Below are 22,547 nucleotides of genomic sequence, written 5' to 3' on the forward strand. Positions count from 1 at the left end.
TAAAGCAATCCTGCAGTAAATTTCCATTACCAGCAAAGAAATCCTATGGCAAGTTTCCTACCAAACTGAGAGACCATGCAATTTTGCATTCACTGGAGACTCCATGTCCAAAATGTACAAGCAGATAGTTAACAATTAACAGTTTTAGGACACATTTGTAGACTATGATGGGAATCTTTCACAAGGTGAATTTTCAAAAAGTATGCAGGAACCAAGGAGGGCTCTGCAATCCTGTGGCTCCTGCCACACCTGACAGGCATAGGCCTCACTCTGAAGAAGTTGCTCAAACCCTCAATTTTAGCCAGAGGTACTGGTGCTCACCCAAACACACTAGAAGGGATGCTTTGTGATTTAATTAGACAGTCCTTGAAAGTATTTTGAGAGTGAGACGTGCTCTATGTGGCTTTGAGTTATTATCACAATCCAAGTAATTTATCATTCTTGAAAACATTTCATGGTTTTTGAAATTTAAAAAAAAAAAAAAAAAGAAAATCTAAGGGGTCCTGTTTAGACATGTTAGATTTAGACGCTGGTATCTACAGGGTAAGGAGGGCCAAGGTCTCTCATTTTCATTTTGTCATGTGCCATACCAACTACAGAAAAGCCCTGCCTGAATAAACTTAGGTATAATATATTTCTATTACAGTAACAAGCTCATGAAGTCCTAAAAAATGGAAATCGTTTTCCTTGATAGCTGACCCAGAGCTCCAATTTTAGTGAATCCAGTACTGAGTAATGACACTTACATGGGCAAAGGCAAAGGGAGTAACATCCAACTAAACAACTAAGAATTCTTTTTTGTTAAATGAATATCTCACTACAATCTGAGTAGATTTAAACTTTCAGAATGGGTGCTCAAGAGTTCCATTTTTATTATTTTTGAGCCCCTCAGATAATGCAGTATATGAACTCATTCCATCTCATACAGAAGTGGCAAGCAGTAGTGTGACATAATTGGGTCTAGAATTTCTTCCATATACAAATAACAAACCTAAATGAAAGTCATGAAGGTGGGAGAACCAAAACACCCCAAACCAACTCCACCCACCAAAAGATGACCCACTTAAAAACTAGAAAAATACTGCATTTCAGTAGATTGAAGTAGTCCTCCAAATCACCATTTCCACAGTTAATGCAATCAATAAAGCAAGAGACTAATGGAAAAAAAAAACCCACAGGTTAAGCAATTATACAATAAGAGGATCTGTATCCTAAAGTACACATAACAGGAGAGCTGAATTAAAATTGCATGGAAAGATTTAAGCTTATTTTTTTCCAGCCTATATTTGAGTCGTAGGAGACAAATCACTACCAATAGCCAATTAACGTAACTGACAGTCAGCTTTGTCAGAAGAATGCATTATGGCAGAACAGCAGCCTGGCAGGGTTCAACAAGTGTAGAAGAATTATGATTTGTGAAACCACCATCACAAAGCAGTGCAGAGAAAGCTGGGATGAATCTTTGTGTTGGTATAACAAGAACAGCGTGTCAAAATCTTCACAAACTTCAGCACTTGCTCTGGATTCATGAGAATTAGCTAAATCTTGAGTAATTTAAGAAACTTGGCACTTGATGCAAAGCATCAAGTTCCCTGCCAGCCAGTTCAGGGAATCCAAGAAAAGAAGAAAAAGTACATCTGAACTCTCAGAAGGGTGTCTCAGATGCATTTCTAAAGACATCTTGAATACTAACCATGGTTTACTCCAACTAGCCCTCATCAGCTAGTTTCTCCTTCTGCAGGTCTCCAATGTTGCTTTTTAAATTGCCTCTTTTCAAAACAGTAGCTGCTCACAGGAACTGTGGGATCAAACTGACAGACAGTTTCCTTTTGGAGAGGCCACCTAGCTCTGCCCCTCAAAGGGGCCTCTTGGCACTGGCCAGCTGAGGATCACCACTGTCCCTGAGGACTGACTTCCCTAAGCGGGCAGTCTCTTGGCCAAAGGCAACTGCTGCCTTCCAGCCAGCAAGGTCAGCAGGAAACTCTTGTTTATTATTTTGGATGCAGTCTGCATACCTAAGGGTACTTATGATACAGGGTTTTTTTTTGCTTCTGAATGACCAAATGTCATGCCTGCAGGGAAGAACTACAGGCTTCAGCTTGCAGGCTTCCTATGTAAAGTCAACAGCATTTCCCTTCCTGATTTTTGGAAAATAAATACTGGACAAATAACCTACATGAAGAATCCAGGCTAGCTGAGGTTGAAAGAGATACCTGTAATATGACAAAGCCCTGAGTCGGTAGGGTGCTGCACTTGAGCACATCAGGCAGTCCCTAAAAGCAGTGTAGATGGCTGTTTTAACCAGCATACACATAGAAAGGGAGGCTCACAGTGCCATCTATAGCAGCCACAGTGAGTGATTCAAGCTCTTCATATCCTTCAATAAGGAACCACGGTCCAACTTTCATCAGGTTACTTATGAAGTAATAAATGTAAAACAAGAACATGTGAAAAGCATGGTGGAGGGGTTATGCATTTACAGACATGGGTGCTCACATGAGTTCAGAGTTCAAAATGAAACCAGAGCTGTTTCAAACCCGAGTTTTCCAAGGTGACAGATAGGCAGCATTGCTGAAGCTCCACTCCTCTCTCAGGACCCTTGATCAGGGGCTATAATGCTTGGGTGTGCCCTGAACTGCAAGTTATGGGCTGTCCAAAAACGCAGCTTTAAGATTCTTTCCGTGTTGTCTTGTGTCTACAAAGCTGTCCCTTACCTCCTGTGAGGTTTACACAGTACACTTCTGTAGGATATTATGTGGAAAAGAATTTCAGCTTATAAAACAGGTTTACCAGCTGAATAAAACATCTACAGGAGCTGCAAACTGTTTTTATGTAATCATGAAGATCTGTTCCTAAATTACACTTTTTTCCTTTATATTATTTTAAGTTAATTTTCAGTGGAAAAATATTATTCCACTCAAAGTACTGCCTACATCTTTAGTTGCTCAGATAAACTCAAAAAACACACCAAAAAAACAACCCTCCAAAACCCCCAAAAAACAAAACCCTGAGAAAAAAATGAGAGATGCCTTTAATTAGACTAGTAGTTCACTAGCATCATCTTAAGCTATTTTATTCAATCTGTAGATTGCTGAACAGCTGTTCAGTGGTCTTGTCTACTAGCAAGTCTCATTCTGAACCTCTACGTATCCCTTTCCTCCTCTAGTAAATAAAAAGATTTTTTCTTCCAGTTAATCACAGAATAAGTAAAATATCAGTGAAAAACTCAGGAATGTTTGTTTAACAGTCTTTGCTGGCCATCCTCCTAAGAGCAAAAACTAAGAGCTACCTGGAAGAGTTTAAAGTGTGTCACTCTTCAAGAGAAACATCTCTGTGTAGAACAGAGGGGCATCCCTAAAGATAGCAGTCAAATCATGGAATGTTTAAAAAATAAATCATGATGCCATGGACCTACATGCACTTGCAAGTCTGGCAAAAGAGTAACTGCTGATCCTAGGAACAAAATTTCAGAAGGATTAATTTCAGAAATCTTCCAGTAAATTTGGATCCTGTCCTTCAGAAGTAATTGGAGCCCTGCTAGCCCCATCGTGACTGACCCGAAAAGCCGGGGAGTCATGACCTTGCAGCACTGTGTTCACTCAGTTCTGTCCCCATCCAGCTCTGCCCTGTCTTATTTCTGCCTCCAAGCATTAAGCTGTTCAACAGATGGTATGGGGAAATTAAAGGGTTTGCTGGGTATTTTGAAATCAATTTGAGTAGAAGTGTCTTTCTGTACGAAACTGTCTGCTGAGCACCCATGTCGTACACAGGCTGCCTTGTCAGTGATTAATACCGTCCAAAGTACTAAGAACAAGTGTCAGTGCTGTATTCTGCACCAGTTGTATCAAAGCCTTTACTCAGAAAACAACTCACATGTTTAAAGCCTCATCTTTTTACAAATAATACAGCAGCTTCATTTACACAGGAAGAGTAGAAAGAGCTGTATTTGTGCAAGACACTGTAAACCATTCGAAGCAGCAGCTAAGTTACAGACACAGTAAAAGGAACTACCTTGAAAAGCCAAAAAGCAAAACCAAATAGCCAGAACACCTCACAGACAATAAATAAATAAATAAATAAATTTATGTATTATAAACATACACTTATATATTTATAAATACATTCAATTCTTCAATTTCTTAATCAATCCTGCATCTTGACCAGCATTTGCTAATTTATGTTTTTAAGCCACTACCTCAGTTCTACAAGAAGTCTGAAAATGCAGATCTAGCTTGTGGATTTTCAGTGACCAAGGGAAGTTGTGATATTATTATTATAAAAACAAAACAAAACAACTCTCTCATCAGCAAAATTTGCAAGAGACAAATCCAGAAGTATACCTTGACGTGCCTATAGAAACTTAATGCAGCAACTAAGGTGTCTGCAACCTAAGACACAGATAGAAACCTATCTTTGGTAAAAGAGGAAGCTGTTGTGGACAGAATGCCAACACAAATTCATAGTCATGTAAGATTAAACAATGTTTTAAAAATATGAAACAATTCTATAATATACCTTGTTGATTTAACTTCTAACTGCCTCAAGCATTAGCAATGTCAACTGTAGTAATCGAAACTTGAACTGTTTCAAGGGGAGTGGGGAGGAAAAAGCATGAGGGGAACAACTTCATTTTTGCTTCAGAGGACTGAGAAGAAGAACTGACAGAAACACACAATAATAGAGAGAAAAAAATGTTTATAGAGCTTGCAAACCTTAAGCTTGAGATACTTGAAGCACCATTATGGATGATGAGACCTAGGCTGAAAGTCACCCCCTGTAGACATGTCAGTGCTCCTCAAGGTGCAATCCTTGCCTGTTGGGAAACTCAGAGGGATTTGATGAATTTCACTGAACCTGAGATGAATCTTTGATAGGCACCTTTACACACATAGAAAAAAGTGCACCTATCATTTACCTCTGGGAGCAAATTGATTATGACATCAACGTGACTAATTCAAACCTACAGTTAAGTCGCTGTAATTGTAGTGAACCCTATTGAATCACTTTGTTCATGTTAAAGTACTCAATCAGTGATTAAATGTTGACAAACCGCTTTGCACCTTTATCTTTGCATCCATATCCTCTGCACCCTTACCCCCTTTTGCATTCCTGGCTTCCACATAAATCATTCTAAGTTGCTTCTAATTTGGTCCTCCTTTGTTTGCTTTAACCCTGTACTAGGTAATGGAGCGAACCTTGCCGTTCAGCTCTGTAAAGTTGTATTTTCACAAATTCATGTTAAACCCTACTTTCATCAGTATCTTTGATGATGTTTCTTTAATCAGCCAAACCACTAATTTACGACAATCACAATGGGGCAGATGAACCAAATCTTTAGCACAAAAAGGGTAAGTTTTCTACAAAAAAAATCTATGTATTTCTTTATAACCGTTCAATACATTACCTATACTGATATTAAATGCATTTAAATATACATATAGGCACAGAAGTATTTGTACACATGCAGCTGATCAAGTGGGGCCGGCCCCAGCTACATTTTTGTCTCCAAAAAAAATCAGGTATTGCTCTTGTTTCTCAGAGGAAACAAGTTACTTAATGTATTAATATCAGAAACAGAGTGTTGAAACTCAACTTCTGGTTCCTAAAGCAGCATTTCCTATTTTCTAACAAAAAACAATATAAGTATTCACACAAAATAAATAAATGGTGCTTAAAAGATGAAAAGCATGGAAGTTGAAATATAAGTGGTTTTAGTATCTTAATTCAAAATATGCGTGTATGTAAAAATTAGGACAGGAATTTCCTATCACCGTCTGAGTAATTTTAATTTCAATTAATTTCAATTTCTTGTGCACTAGAGAGCAGAATGACAGGCTAGACAGAGAAATAAATTTTGTCAGAAACAGAATTTATTATTTTTATTGTAGACAATTCTAAGTATGACATTCTGACCTGCAAAGAGAAACTAAGAAATAACCTGTAGATGAAGCCAAAAATCCTATAATCCTATTTCCAAATTGACAGAGGTTGTCCAAAAACAATTTAAAGAAAAGCTGCATTTTCTATATTTTCTAACTTGTGATCAGCATTAAATGCATTCAAGAGAGGATACATTCTTTCATAGTCTAAAAGTCTTACAGACTCTTACACTTGTAAGAAAATGAGTTTATTCCACTCTGCTGATTAGAGAGGACTGTTTTGTAGAAGTTTGTCTGTCAAGATCCAGGCACAACTTCGCTTTCTTTTACAAAGGATGTGAGGAAGAAGTGCTGTGTACAGTAGGTTCATGTTCACAGTCTACTATCTTGGCAGGAGTACTTCTAGTAGTTCGAAACCTTTAGTGTAAACCACTACTTACCCCAAGAGATTCCCAGGCTTTGGTTTTGGGGTTTCTGAATACACTGTACTTCTCCTGAAAAAAACCCTGCCTCCTTTCCTCTTGCAGTCCCAATTCATTTTCTAATTTGTTATCGATTTCAGGAAGATCAAATTATGAATTCATAGTTGTAAGAACAAACTGTGCCATCCCAGAGCTCTGCATACTCTCAAGTGTACAGCTCAAGAATTTCTAGCAGCAAGATTTATTCCAATATCTGAAACCAATAGATTTTGTCACATTTAGCTTAAATAAGGCACAGCAGTGAAATGTGCAAGCCACTGACCACCCAATCAATTCAAGATAGCTTCTACTTTTCTCAGCATTTCAGATAAAATTAAGCTCTCCTAGTAATGTTCCATTTCTATTAATTTACCATTTTCTGGATGTTTAAGAAATGCCTTGTATATAATCAAGAAGTTACCAGCAGAACAGAGATCTGCTCTGACAGACAGGAAGAAATTTCTAGCATGTTAGAGGGGAAAAATTATTGCCAATGTTAACCATAACCATCATTAACACAGACAGCATACAAGAAAACTCACAAGATATGAACACTGCTTAGACTTGATCACCATCACTGTCTGTCCCATAATTTTCTTCCTTTTACTAGTAAGGAAGCTTTGCCTTCCCCAAGGATCCAAAATCAGGTGACTGCCCATCACACAAGCAGGTCCTAGCAGGAGAGCATCTTAAAAATTCCTAGACCTTCTGTTTTAATTTTCTGAATATATTTCTGGCTCAAGAAATCTGACATAGTCAAGGAAAAGCCCAACTTGACAACAGAGTTCCCTTGCTCATAGCAATCTGTACACCACCAAAACTGCTCATAGCAACACAACTGCAATAATATTCTTATTTTAGTAATCTCCATGTAAAGCACAGGCATATGCCTGTCTTGTAGCTGCGCTCTCAGACTCTAGAATTATGAAAGCCAAGACTGCTTCTAATATCAGCCACCTTCACATTTTAGGAATGCCAAACATTCACAGGCTCTCAGCATGGAGCATATGCTGCAGCTCATCAGCCCAGAGATTTTGATGGCAATAGTCACAATAATTTCGCAGTTACAGAAAATAAATCTTTCCATACTCTACCATTTTCCAAGATATTATACAAATTTCACCACTAATTTCTAACTGTGACTTTTTCAGAGAATGTCTCCTGTAAAATGGGATTTAACTGGTCGTGTGCTATATTCCTGTCACAGGCCACTGAAATTTACTGCTCTAAGCCCCAGCTTAGGCAGAAGTAGCCTAGCCCCAAACTTCACTTAGAGGAAAGGTTTGACACCAGCTGCTGCCAGACTTGTCTCCATATCTGCAGTGATCACAGGCAGTACACTTCCCAGCTACATGACAGCCCCTTAGGAGATGCTGTCACTGTGCCACCAGGTATCCAGTTATGTTGGATGCAAACAATCACAACAGGAAAACAGCCCTCACTTCCTGAGCAGACTACAACTCCTGGCATGGAAAGGAAAACACTGGAGGACGTTTGGCAGTCGTAGTAAAGGAAAAAGTCACTGAACAGGAACTTGTAGTTTCTTTTGCTCTATCTAGTCTCCATCTTCCTTCACCCAACTGAAACTCAAGAGCACCATGGCCAGTTTTCCATTTTTAAGTCAGTCAAGTATGCGTTTTGGTGGGAGAAACATTGGAACACGTCTCTAGACAAAAGAACCTGTGCTGATGTCTCCAGAAGGGTCAGTCACAGAAAATACTTTCCCTAAAAAAGCTGAGATCAGCTACTGGCAATTTAAAGGAAGTGGGTTCTAGTGTTCAGATTGCAAAATCATAGCCACATCACCTGCAGGACCAACCTGAAAACAAACTAAGAACAGATCTGAAGCCATTTAGCAGCATCCTTGGAAAAACAGTACCTGTAGGTTACCTCAGTACTGAACTATCAGGGAAAGGACCATTCAACTCTTACCTTCTTCATGCTTTGGGGGTAACTTCCCATATCTTTTCTTTCCTACACTACAGCAGTTACTGAGGCAGCCAGGCCAGTACTGCAGGAACTTGCAGCAGTTACTTCTCTCTCCGGTGTGTTCTGCAAAGTGCTGTTTTACTGCCACCACTCACACAGCAGTTGACTGAAGGCAGAACAGGAGAGTAGACCTGTGCTCAGAACCTGTGCCCAAGGTTAATACTGTGGTAGGACTTGCCCTACTCTCCAGTTGTCAAGGGAAGTAAACAAAGTCAGTAAACTTCATCAAAAGTCACTACACAGGACTGTTACAAAATAAGCAGAGTTATCTGAAAAGATAGTAAAGACACTGATGCAGATATGAAACATAGGTTACTGAGTTTAAACACATTAGGAATTCAACTTATCTTTGTGTACTCTGCAAAGTCATCTACCATTACCGACACCTGTCTGACGGACTTCTGTTGCCTTCCTTCTCAACTTCAGAGACCAAAGGTAGCTCAGCTTTCTAGGTCACAGGAAGATCCCCTCGTCATACTAATGGCTCTAACATCAGTGTTAGCAGGACCACACTTCAGGCACTTAATAAATAACAACTTTTGCCATATTTTACACACTGAACTAGAAAAATAGGAATAAAAAGACTACATACAAACTGCACAGGTATATACACACCCTACACAGAATGCAGAGCTAAAAATGTCATCCCAGAGTCACCATTTCTACATGAATCACTGCAAAATTCAGGCACTCCCTGGGATTTTTTTATTGACTGTACAGTGCTAAGGCCATTACAAAATCCTCTCATAAACAGGAGCCCTTACCAGCACCCTCAGGACCCCAGCAGCCCCACTAGGAGTTTACCCACTTTCCCAAACAAAGGAGAGCTCTGCTGTTCAAATTACTCCCTTAGGGACACACTGCACAGCCCCTCTGACTTAATTTTACTTCTTCAGTAATACTACTGCAAACACACTGAATGCTAATAATAAATAAATTATTCAAATATTCAGTCTCTACGGAAGCACCATGTGAATCATCTTCCTGAAAAGAAACTCATGAAGAGATTGTCAGGTATCCTTCATGTGTGTGTGGGGAAGGAAAAAAAAAAACCAAAAAAAACCCAAAAAACAAAAAAACAAAAAAAAAAACCCAAACAAACAAAAAAAAAAAAAAGCAAAAGAAAAGCAAAGTAAAAAAAAAGTGCTGATTTCAATAATTATGCCATGTGAATGAAAAGTGATTCATTTTAACAAGGAGAGATAGTAGCTTTGCTGTTAATTTGGTATGTTGACCCAAACCAAGTCACCAGCAAACAGCATGATTGTCACAACTGTCACCATTGTTTCAAACACAGTGGAATGGCAGCTCAGAGAAGCAAAAGGTTTAATGCTCTGCTGATGAAAGTAACTGCATTGGAACTAGACATTCAAGCCCCCCAAGTCTCTACTCAAAACAGTCATTTTTCAAGTGTATCTCTCAGAGTAAAGAGTTCAACTGGGGAGAAAGAAAAACAAACCATAACCCAAAATTCACTTCCCTGCCAAAGCTAATGGACAGCTCTGTTGCTTTTTACAGTTTTGTTCCCCCTGTAAAGTTCTTCCATTAGTGGAGCATTGGAATATGATGCAGAGCAAATATTCTGTAGACTGACAGCTCTGGGCAGTGAAAAGCACCATTATTACCCTCATTTCACAGAGCACAAAATCTAGAAATTATAACCCCAAAGCAAGAAAATGTATTTAGATTCTTAGGAACAGGAGATGCCCAAATATGCATTAAGAAATTATGGTTTAGTTGGATTTGGGCCTTAGAGTTTTGCCCAAGACTGTTACAGATCACATCACCTAAATCTACCAGTCCTAAGGCTGGATTAATTTGTATTGCTTTTGGCCTCTTTCTTAAATGTCATGGTGACCATAAGTATTATAGAACATTAAATTATCTGTAATAAATATGCTAGCTACCTTTCCACATTCTTTTTGTCTGCACCTCTAGGCAGTAGAAGAACTGAGAGTATTTTTCTCCAAGGTTAGTCTTTTTTTGAGGTGTGACATACAATCCTGAAGGTTAAATGTATATGAGACTTGCTGAAGTTTCTTGTCTTTCAACTCTCCCCCGTTCCTCCTTCTCCTCAGCCCTGTTAGCACCAGAAGGTACAGATACCTTGTGTTCCAGGATGAGCTGTACCCCCCTGCTACGTGCCCAGGACTTGCACCTGTTCTGCTTGCCCACTGCAAAAGAATAGATGAACTGAATTTCCACCAGGAGAAAGAAGCCCACTGTGCTTGCATGGGATCCTGGGTATTTGTTGGAGGTGCTTACTAAAACATTCCAAATTTTCTCATTATTAGACAGAAAATACATGTGGCTGCATGCACACAGGCATCTTATTTTCTCTTAGTGATTTTGTTGTGAAGTTCCCTCTTGAAAGGCTTTAGTCTTCAAAGTAAAAAGACAACTCCTCCCAGCTTCTCCAGAGTAAAGGCTGAGTAGTTGGTGTGGGCAATACTTGTCCAGAGAAACCAGGCTCTGCTGCTGTTACAATCTTATCCTAATGTCACTATTAACATAAAAACATAGGTTGGATGTCTTCATTTATAAGAGTTAAAGTTTCTAATTCTGCCTTTTCAAGGGAATAAGCAACAAACGCCCCCTTTTTGCCTTCTCCCTGCTGGTTTATTTCCACCTCAGCAACTGCTTCTACTAATAGCTAATGCTTGGAAAGGTGAAGTCCCAAATCTCCTCTCTCATTTCTTACAAATACTTAATGGGAAATTGATTATATGGCTTGTTTTGACATTTCAAGGATTCTCAAGCTTATTAGGGAAGAAAAAGATTTCTGTACAATTGTATGCAGATGTTCAAAATAAACTGGTTCCTGATCTTTTTATGTAGGACACCTCATGTCTGGTCTGTACACAGTTCATACAAAATAAACCTTCTTATTAGGAATGCAATTTTCTAGCTCAAAGAACTCAACATTGTCAACTAAGAATAAAATGATCCATGTGTTTTGGTACCTTCCTTAAAGTCTCACATTATGGCCAGGTGTCAGATGTCAGCACAATAAAACATGAAAGCTACCAACCTGGACTGAGGGCATTAAGGGTCAATGGAGTAGCAGTGCCCAGAGTTTCCATTTCTATTCTGCAATAAACTGTGGAGTCTCCATCTCTTGCTGGTTTTGGTGACACCTGACCATATAAAGACAGTGTCTTCCAACTCTTTCCTGTCAAAGCTTCTCGCAGGCTGTGTCAGCTACAGCCATGGCAGCTGGGCCAAACTCGCACATGGGCTGCTTCCAGTATCAGAGAAGAAGTGCCCCCTCTCATACAGTGCTTTCCCAGAGGTGAAGGGGACAAGTCATCCCCAGGTAAGCATCCTATCTCTTGCTCTGTTCTGGAGCATGAGGATGCCTATTCTCTGCAGCTGCTGGTGGACAAAGAACTAAGCAGACCATGAGATCTGTGGAGGGCAATCCCTCCTTTCTCAGTTTCCCTCAGCCAAGAGGGACCAGAGGCCACGTGCACTCCTCATTGTTCCCCTTCTGCATTCTCAAGGGAGCTGATTTTTCCAATCTTTCCTTCCATCCTCATTAAAAGAGAATCATGGCTTCCAAGGACAGCCATGCTGGCAGAATTCAGTTCACTGACTGCTGCAATCCAGTTTGCAGGTGTGAATCCAGGTGGGCAGGATCTCTGAAGCCAGGGTTCATATCTTTGATATAATATCCACAGGCAGCAGATTTAAACTGTGCTGACTGTCATAAGAGGAAGTGGAGGACCTTGATTGCACCAGAAAGCAGACTGCTTGGCAAGGATTGTGGCTCCATTTATAGCAGGTCAGGCACAACTGGAAGGTGGACTATCAAGTCTCAGTGAGGAGGCCCATCTCCATTTTTTTTCCAACAGCAATACGGACTGGATGACTCAAGCTCACTTTCCTTCCCCAGACAACAAAGACAAATCAAGACAGAACAAATATGATAGAAAAGGCATTGTACAATGCTGTATTTAATTTACTGAAGTGTGAGGGCAAATAAGATTAAAAAAGAGTAGTAATTTTGTTGTTTTGTGGTTTTTTTCCCCTCAAAAGGGAAGTTACATCTTTAAGAAAATAAACCAAACCTCTCCACAATCCAGTTAAATCTTACAGGAGGCACTCAGCCACTGGAATTTATATGACTGCTGCTGTAAGGTAATTTGATGATGCCTTTTTAGTTTATTCAAGAAGAATGTCAGCTATATTAACAGCAAAATAGTTTTATTATTACTGCTTATCTGTGAGCAACTGCATGCTCAAGTCTGTAACACCAGCTTAACACCCAAAATCAGAGCAGAGGCAACAAAATTGCCCTTTTCAGAACACCATATATTAGTTTTAAGGTCTTGGAAGTTAATGTGACTATGGCCCCACCTATCTCCTCCAGTATAAGTTCCTGAAGAGTTTAGAATACGTGTAGATATTTCCCACCATAAGGACTTTTACCTCACACGTATTTTATTATATAAAAATGAACGTGTTATGACAGATCAGAACAGAAAAATAGTGGGAAGGCTCTCCATGCAGCAGATTAAAAAAAAGAAGCCACGATTTGAAACAAACACACAATACACAGTGTATATTACAGTACAGTAACAAGCTACAAGAAAACAACAGAAAAAGAAAAGCAGTAAGAGCAAAAAAACTGTTTTATATGGAAATCCTGAAGGCTAGAACACAGCAATTTCCATGGACACACAGGTAAGTTCTGAGAGAAGACATAAGAGTCTGGTAAGACTGAAGGTCCTACCTAAACTGAGTTCTGCGTGAGACTTCTCAAGACCAAGCACCACAAGGATATAGGGAGCAGCTGTCACTTAGCAGGAGGAGTTCAAGACCTCAAAAACAACCTAGGCAGGTGACTCAATACAGAGTAACTGGTTACAGAGTTAATGCTAAGCACAACAGTACTGTGATCCTCACAAAAAAAAAACTAAGGCAGCCATCTCATATCTAATAAAATCATAGGCAAAAAGAGAACGGTGTACATATACTTCAAAATTCTTCAAAAACTAGCCAGAAAGTAACACAGAGTTAATCCCACTCATGTCAAAAGTAATAAGGACAGAGAATAGCTAAAATGAATTTTAGCTTCTGTTTCACTTCCTTTGCTATTTTGAGGTACACAGATAACTGTTTTCTCAGTTACTTTCTCAGAAGAAATATGTTAAACTCGTTAAAATGGTTAAGATTGTTTTGCCAAATAGTTCTGATATAAAATGAGTGGAAACCAGGAGCATCTACAAGTCTTCTTGGCTAAAGAAAGCACTACTTACATTGTGGAATTTTTTTTCTCTTCATTCCTCAGACCAGAAAAAGAACATTTTCCTTAACAACTCAGAAGAAATGAGGTGTGACAAGTGCACGTGACTATCACATTTACTATAATTACAGAATTATTCTGTATCATTGTCTGTAACACAGTGAACATTCTTTTCAAACATAGTGGAACAATTATCAAGTAAAATTTTTTTAAAATCCCTTTGTTACCTCAACTTTTGCCAATCAAAAGGCAGTACTATAACTTGAAACCAGTAATTGAGTCAATTTTTCATTCTCCTGTTTGCATTAAGCTGATTATAAGCATTGGAGAAAGACTTCAGAGGGTCATGTAACATGGGTACTGACAATCATCTACACCTCACCTCACACTTCCCTGCACTGCTACCATTTCTCTACATGGCTCTTCTGGAAAAACACACTCAGAAGCAGCAAAGTGGTGGATGTGCTATTTCCGTGCAACCTGCGAAGGCCTCTGTATTAAAGAGACTATTGTAGGGAAAAATCCAAAGACAGAAATTAAAGCAAAAAGACAGAAAGGAAGGCTTTATTGATTTATCTTCTTGCTTTAAAATTATAACTGGGAAGTGTTAAAAAATTACTTTAATGAGGTTTTTCTTCATACTCTCATCCTTCCAACCTCACTTATATCATGCATATTACAGTCCAAATTGGCTGCATTTTCCACTTGAAATGGCAATGCAGAATGCCAGCTCAGTTAAAGGTCTGTTAGGCTTTGTTAGTTGCTTGAAAAGGCACTCATCTCTTTTCTCTATTTCTTTAGTACATTGAAATGTTTTGGGCTTTTAGATTTTCCACCCCAATATGGAAGGCAGAAGAGGGCAGAGGAGGAAAGGGTAGAGAACAGTGTATTCTTCTTTATTGTGAGAGGACTTTAAGCAACAACTGAGATAGAGAGGACTACAAAAACAGTTGTTATTAATTCCTGGTATCTTGCATCTTAAGAAAAGATAAAACATTTCTGCCACAGACTTGAAAGAGCAAGTTTACATTTTATCAACTCGGATTACAAAGACTACATGTGTGCAAATACCCATTTAAAATCAGAATTGTTGAAAACGTGAAACAAATCAAGCTATTTCACAATAGTTCTTTTTCCTTACCAAAAAAAAAAAAAATTTAAAATCTGGTTCTTCTCATTAGGAAGGACTGTAAAGGTAGCAGACCTCACTGATCAGACTAAAGCAAATAGCAGCTAAACTCTACAATTTATACCATCTCCTAGTGCTAAGAAATAATCTGAATATTTTAATGTATTTAAAATTCACCTGAACAAATCTCAGCATAGATAGTAAATAGTTATGCAAATTCTTATATATGTGCAAGGAATTAACTCAGAAAAATATTCTCAGGTAAACCTCAGATGCTGGATTACTTTGGTGTGTAGAAGGCAATACTGCCTGACAATGAATTATTTGTTTGTGTGTCTCGTAGTGAGTAAAGCTCCATCACAGGTGATTTGGACAAATGCTCCTGAGAACATTATATAGCATTTTCTGTCAGAAGAAAGACCAGAAAAGTCTTGGCAGGAAAATGAACAGACAATTCATGGATAAATCTTTGCAAAGACCATAAAATGAGCCTCAGTGGTGTCAGTTACTTTGCACCATAGAGAAACACTTGTGGTCTGGAGACACAGTGTTCCTAAGACACCTTCTTTAAGAGTGATGTACTCAATGGCAGAAATATAAACAGACACAGTAGTGAAAAACTATTTAAGAGAAGTCTGGAAAGGTAGACTGAAAATTTTCAGCTATCAAAACTGCAGTCATATAGCTTCTGTATATATTGTCCATACAATGGAAATTAGACATTTAACACTGTTCTATGAATATAAGCACTATTAAACATGGTAGCTTTCTTGAGACAAACACTCTGACACTGTTTTTCCCACTACATCAGGGCTACCTACCTTCTGGTACCTTTTGCTATCAGCACAATTAAGGAGTAAAGAAAAGGATTTCTCTCAAAGAACAACCTTGTTTCATCCATAGAGCTAAAAGTGGTGTTCCTGGAATATTTCCTTCTGGGCACTCTTTATACTTACAAAGGAAAAAACCAAAAAGCCACCCTTCACCATATATTACAGCAAGCAATTTAATGATCTGAGGAAAGAAAAAAAGCAGCAACTTTCACAGACTACACTCACTGTATGTGGTAAACCGTCATTTTCAAGGCACCAGATGCGCAATAAAGGAGAAAGGGTAAAGGAAACAAAAAAACATTTGGTTATTTCTTCCCGGGTGAGTATCAAAAATGCTGTGCAATTTGAAGAAGTTGTTTCTCAAGAAGAACAGTTACTCCAAGATGTAGTATCCATCACCTACCTTGTAGAAGGGCCCCATTTCTCTTGAAAAAGGTGCTTCCTGGCCAAATGGGTGGACCTGATGTGCTAAAGGGAATAAGAAATAAGTGTAAAGAAAATCATATTTTAAAATCATTACAAGTTGCATTTTTAAGTTACTATTTGCATGAATTCTGTTTTGTTCTTAAAGCTAATGTAACATCATGGCACTTTTGCCTTCAAGCAAGGGTCTAAAATTTCACGTTAAAAATAGGTTAATTTGATTCAAGATTGACATTTTCTTCATGAGGAAAAACCTCCTCAGCAGAGCACACACCCACACTCTCTTGGAGGAAGAAAGAAAAACGCAATTTTGAATAAATAATAAAAAAACCTCAAATCAATGTCAAAATTATTTACTAAATTCTCAGTACAGCAAAATACATGCCCTTTTCCAAAAATACCTGCTAAAAACTCCAATGTTCTATGGCTTTCACTCAGCTGTGACAACATGCTGCCCCAGCTAATGTTTCTGCCCAGGGACAGCCTTGGCCAGACCCTGGGCAGCTCCCGTGCTTTACCTACCGAACCCCCTTGCACGCAGAGGTCCCCCCACTGCACCAGAAAACCCAGCTCAACACCAGCTCAAAACCCAGCATCCAACAGCACCGGCACTGACAAATCTCGGCCTTTGCCATGTGCTTGGTGACCACTGTGGCTCCTGGGAAACCCTGTCAGGGCACGGGGACCACCTGGCAGGTGTCACTGCCTGCTTGAACTCAGGGCCAGAGCACTCTTGCGCTTCTTGGCTGCCCCAAGGTGAGGGCCTCCAAGAGGCCACTCCTATCAAGTGCTGCTGAAGGTAACAACATTTCAAACACAGGAGGGAAAAGAGGAGGGTACCGGTAGGATCATCTAAACCTTGTTCCCTTTTGATGCCTTAGAGCAGCCCCACAGTGCTATACAGTGCCCCACAGTGTGGGCAATAGAGTGTGGAGTGCTCCAACAACCTGAGGTGCTGGCTAGCTGGAGGAGAGGCTGTGAGGAAACTTCCCTGCAGCAGCCACTCACCACCACCTCTCCTGGTGAGAGAACTGAGATGAGGTGACCCTGCTCCTGCCCTGGCTGCAGGAGGTGGCAGCGCCAAGCTGTTATTCTACACCCCCCCCCATCACCACTGCGGGCATGGTCTGGGAAGAAAAGCCATGCACCTCACTGGAAGTGTGCCATTTTGCATCCATGGTGGGAATGTCTTGGGATCAGCTGCTGAGAACTTGGTCCCTACCACCACCATTGGTCTCCCTCCTGTTTTTGCTGGAACACAGTTACGAGACATGGTTATGATAAAAAGTGTGAATCCACAGTAATGCTGTACAGACAGTGGTAGCACAGAGGCTGCCGGGGGAAAGGAGAGGTGGGGGTGACCCCAACCCAGCTGAGTCCTTTGAGTGACCCTGAAAGGAGCCCAGCCAAACCAAGCCCAAAGGAGCGCAGAGGAATGGCTGGAAAGCAGCGGCAACCCTGGGGCTGACCACCAGTACACCAGAGCGGTAGAAATGGTGGCACAGGCACCTGTGAGGAACTGAACCCAGTGGAGCGGCAGCACAACCCAACTCGGATGACCTAGCTTTTGGGAGGTTTGCTTGTCACTGTTCTTAGTGGTTTTGAGCTGGGTGGCAGAAAACACTATCCACAGGAGCCCCCTCACCATCTTAACTGTGATCTCAACTACCACAGGAACAAGCACCGTACTGCTTTTGTCTGGGGAAGCCACATGGATACAACCTACAGGGAGTGTCCACCATCTTGTTTTTGTTTCCAGTAGTGAATACATTTATTGTGGATAAAATACCTTCACTCTTTGTATACTCATGGTATTAATGTTGTTGGTGTTATTGTGCATTTTTTACTCTATTGTTTTTTGCTTTCAGGAAATTGTATCAACCCACAGTCTCCACTCTTGTCCCTCCCTTACCAGTAGGGGTGAGGGAAGGGGGAGTTGCTTATTTGGAGTCTAATTTGTCACTGATGTTACAAACCACCACACTTTATCTAACAGCGTCACTGACTGGAGTCCAGGTGCACCCTCCCTCCCTCCCCTGTGGCACAGTTCATCCTCTCCACGGCCATCTTCAGGTTGCACTGCCCAGAGCAAAAATGTCACCACCACTCCCACTCCTGCAGTGTGGGCAATCCTTGGCAGGAAACACTGCCGGTAGGATTTCGCTGATGGGATCCAAGGGCTCAGGCACAACAAGTATTTTAAAACCACAGTACCTGGTGAAAGTAACTATTTGTTGCAGCACTGTCAATGCAGGTGGCAGAGACAGGCTGTCACAGAGTTTTTCTGGTAGTCCGGAAACAGGTTACAAAATCCTCTACAGCCTGAAGACAATCGTATGTGTTCTAATACGCTGTGCTTTTACTGAAATTAGCATCATGCAACCATGCTTACAATATATAAATAATTGTCCTGCGCCCAAATTTGGGCACCATTTATAAGTAAGAGACTAGATTTCATTCGATAAGATTGCTGTAAGGCACTCTGAATTTTTAAGGAGGTAATCCTTCCTCTATGGATGCCAAGTGTGAATCAAGCCCTACAATCCATTTCCAGTCAAAATCACTTTTGTCTCCTCTTGTGTTGACAACTGCTAAACAAAATGTAACAAAATGAAAACAGGTGCTGTCTATTACATTGACAGCATTAGCAAAGTTCTGCTAAAATGACATATAGGAGAAAACCAATTCTTCCACAATTATTCTGCATAGTCTTGTGCTAACATTTAAAAAATTCATCGTGCTAAAAATAAGGAGTGTATATAAATCCAGACCAATTACATGAGTAATAAAATCCTTCAGTACTCCTGAACAAAAAGGGGAATTAAGAGAGAGAGAAAACAAAATGACCAACAAGAAGTAAAGTGGGTCTACATTCTAAGTGCTGGAGAGCATGGGGCACACACTTGTGTGAACATATGCTCACTTCATAGTGCTTAATGCAACCAATTGTTTGCATTCCTTATAGTAAGTGCCCGCTCTTCAGTGTAGCTCCTCAACTCATAGGAAGGTCAAGAGCTGCTGAGGGCATTCACACTCCTGTAGGATTCACTCCTGTAACATATGTTACAGTGCATCAGAGTCCTGCATAATCTCTGGAACAGGACCCATCAGGCTGCAAATGGAAAGCCATAGCATGGTCTTGATAGTGTATAGATTTGCCAGTCAGAAATCACAGTATGGCAAGTATATGCCTTTCAAAAGCCCAAGAGAAAAAAAAAAAAAGAGTGAAATTCTGAAATGATGCTGCAGAAGAAATTCACTTCCAGGCTGTTATAAGTGGGTGGAAGAGGGTTAAAGAAAGGAGTATATATTTGAATAGACAAAATGTCTCCACTAGAGAAACAAAGCCATAGTGATTTATCTTATTTTCCAATTTGAAAGAAGACCGAGGGCTCTCATGAAAATCTCCATCTGATTCAGCACAAACCCACACAAACTGAGAAAATTAACTGTGTCTTCCACAGGAAGGAAGCTAAAGAATAATTAAAGCAAATAAATAATGTACTGCAGAGACCGTCAAGCCTTTCAAAACAACAAACTTTTGTGTTTGCAGGGCTCTGCATAAGTTTACCTATGTCTGATCTGCATTGGGTAATTTTTTTTTCCATTCCCAAACTTTTGTATGTGAAGTCTCAGATGGTATTAATTATTAAAACATATTTCAAGTCGACAAATGACAGAGTTGAACTATCTCTCACTTTAAAGTGTTCAAAAGCTGCTTCCTCTCTGTTCCAGATTAAGAAACCATTTGAAAAAGTTCATTCTTCCAAAGACCATCAATAAAAACCCAAAACATTTGGTCCATCTCAGGCATTCTTTCAAGCAAGTTGTTTATTCAGTGTAGCCTGGAAGCTACAAGAGAATGGCTGGTTCTCCTACAGAAGTAACAGCATATTCTGCATTTAGGCAAAATAAAAATGCAAAATCTGGGTCTACAATTTTCTTTTGTAATCAATACCTGATATAAAATTAATATTTACGCCATTATCTTTATTGATGGAAGAGTTTTTCCCAAAATTTACCAACTAAACACACTGACTAAAGTAGTATCTCTTGGAAAAAAGCAGTAAGTACTTTGAACTCTTATCTCACTATGAAGAAACTTAGGGAAAGAAGAAACATTTTTGCTTTGGAAATGCTTGGACTGGCCTCAACTCTGAGAAGCAGATGAGCACAGGGCACTTCTGAGGGTGGGTGGAAAATGGACCTTGATCAGCCATAGTAAGCTGAGATTTCAAGCAAACATCTTGAAAGAACAATTTGTATAGTTTATGAATTTGAGTACACGCAAAACATCAACAGCTACCTGCCAGGATCATTGGTTTGATTTTCAGAAAATACTACTGTTTGAAGCATACACTCAGACAACAGGATATCCAGGCTGCAACAATATTTACAGCAAATGCATAAAACAGGATCCAGGGGTACAAGTTCAGAGGCATCCAGTGCACGATCCACCTCTCTCCAAGGCACAGTAACTGGCACGGTGGCATCTGTGCAGCACCACAGAGAGCAACTGAAGCATTCACAGCCTGCTGAACCTCTGTCTGAGAGAACTGATGGAGGATGGCGCTTAACCCCTAAGGAATTGGGAGTCACCTCTGATCAAAGCCCACCTTTCCACAGATGTGCAAGCAATTTTTAATGGCAAGTGGAACTTGATTTCCACTCAAGGCAAGTGATGAACTGTTCTTTCTCTGAAGACACCACCAGCAGGAAACTTTGTTGTGCCACTGGGCCCCAGGCATGGGAAGCTTCTTGACTGCAGGGATTTTTCTGAGGAAAGACTTTTCCGTAGGAAAATGTTGCTTTGCTGAAATCTAAAACATTCTACAGGAATGTGTTGATTTGAATACTGTTTCTGCTGGAAACTAGGACAATATGAAGACTGTCCAGCCAGTGAGGATTCATGGCAGCTGGCCAGCCCAACCAGGAGCTCCCAGGGCATACAGAAGCAATAATGTGTGTGAGCTCCCCTGATTAATTATTTCTATCAAAACGTATGGTGGACACTTATAAAAATCTTCAAAAGGTGCATAGGCTTGAAGAAACTTAAAAAAGGAAACATAAATCCTTTGTCTTCTGGAATTCATATTAGAGCAAGGAGACTGCAGTCTTAAAGCCAAGCACTAAAAAAAGCCAGCCTAAGAATTCTCTTGCACAGTTGCTGTATTTCACAACTATGCCAAATGCTCTCATAGGCCTCTTTGTCAGAGAGGCCTGATTAATAGATTAAAAAAACCCAAACAACTAAAAATTCAAACCAAACTCAATTGTATGAGACTACACACCACAATTAAGGGATTAAGAAAACACAGAAGCCAGGCAATAAATACAGGCCAATGACTATGTTACCAAATATGTCCAGGGAGTGATGGTAAAGCAGGAAGACAAAGAAGGAGGGGAAAGCAAACATACAAACCAACACCAGCCCCTGAACGCACATTACAAAGGCCTTTTAAGTTGACACTTATTATCCCAATGAAGGGTAACTCAGTGGAGAGGAAGAGAAACTACTTCATACACACACCTTAGCCCACCATGGCCAAGAGGAGGTGGAATTAGCTGCTGGGGCGTGGCTGGTCCCAAAGTACATCCTGGCTTTCAGGAAAGCCTGGACTAGAGGGCAGGACAGCTCAGTAAAGGACAGAAGTAAGAAGTATGTAAGCTAACAAGCTCTTTCACACAAAATACCCAACATGGTCTGCAGCAAGCAAACAGCTGCTAGACCACAAAAAGGCAGCAAGGAAACAGAGTGTCCTCTCCAGCCCTTACCAGTGGCAAAAATGATGGGAACAAGAAAAGATCTGGCTTCACCCAATACACTGCAACTACCTCCCTTTGCCCTGGGGAATGCCAGCTTTGAGGACAGTTATATAATTGAAAATTCCTCGGAACAGAAGCTGCCACTGGCAGGTGAAGGGAAAGAAGGCATTGCTGTATCCATGCTGTAAGTATTCCATTACCAACCATCCAGAGTGTAAAATGCTTCTCTGCCAAGTCTCACCAACACCTCTGACAAAGAGTGAACTGAAGAAAATGTCAAGAACACCAAACCTAGAAGCAATAAATCCTTTTGTCAAAGAACAACCAATGAAGCATATTGCAGGTATAGAAACCCATCTCCAAAAGTTTCTGAGAAGCAACTAAATCACAGCTAGTCTTATGTTCAAGCTGCTGATAACAATAGTTGTAGATGCCTTATCTGGATGGAGCCCATTAAACCCTGTATCTAGAGACAGCAGGGAATGATGCTCTTGACAAGCACATTCAGCTCCTGATGCCAGCAGAGTGCAGACTGCTACTATAGGGTATATAAATGGTTGTCCAACTGAGCTGGAAGACTGGTTTTTACCATTACTTGAGGAGCAAATTCAGGATGCTGCTGTAACTGAGGAAAAAAGGTTAAGTATGTTTTTGTGGGAATACTGCTTTCCTTAATGCTGGAAGATGAATAGTACTTCCTTATGGCAATCACCCTGTAAAAAGCATGGGGAATGTTCCCAACTACAGCGGTGAGCAGCCTTCTTGGCTCCTGTGCTGAACAAATGTGGTCTGCAGAGTGGCTGTTGAATGGCACAGGAG

The 22,547-nt window shown here is 40.2% G+C and overlaps 1 protein-coding gene across 7 annotated transcripts in view; it reads right to left on the reverse strand.

Annotated features, from left to right (window-relative positions):
* Window positions 1–22,547, reverse strand: part of FOXN3 (forkhead box N3) — a 205,468-nt gene that overhangs the window by 54,362 nt on the left and 128,559 nt on the right. For all 7 annotated transcript variants that reach the window (XM_058831310.1, XM_058831301.1, XM_058831260.1 and 4 more), the window contains one exon: window positions 15,943–16,007. In XM_058831310.1, the coding sequence (XP_058687293.1) occupies window positions 15,943–16,007 (65 nt within the window). The remainder of the gene's footprint in view (window positions 1–15,942; window positions 16,008–22,547) is intronic.

The sequence above is a fragment of the Poecile atricapillus genome, chromosome 1 (genome assembly GCF_030490865.1).
Source record: "Poecile atricapillus isolate bPoeAtr1 chromosome 1, bPoeAtr1.hap1, whole genome shotgun sequence".
In the NCBI taxonomy this organism is placed as follows: Eukaryota; Metazoa; Chordata; class Aves; order Passeriformes; family Paridae; genus Poecile; species Poecile atricapillus.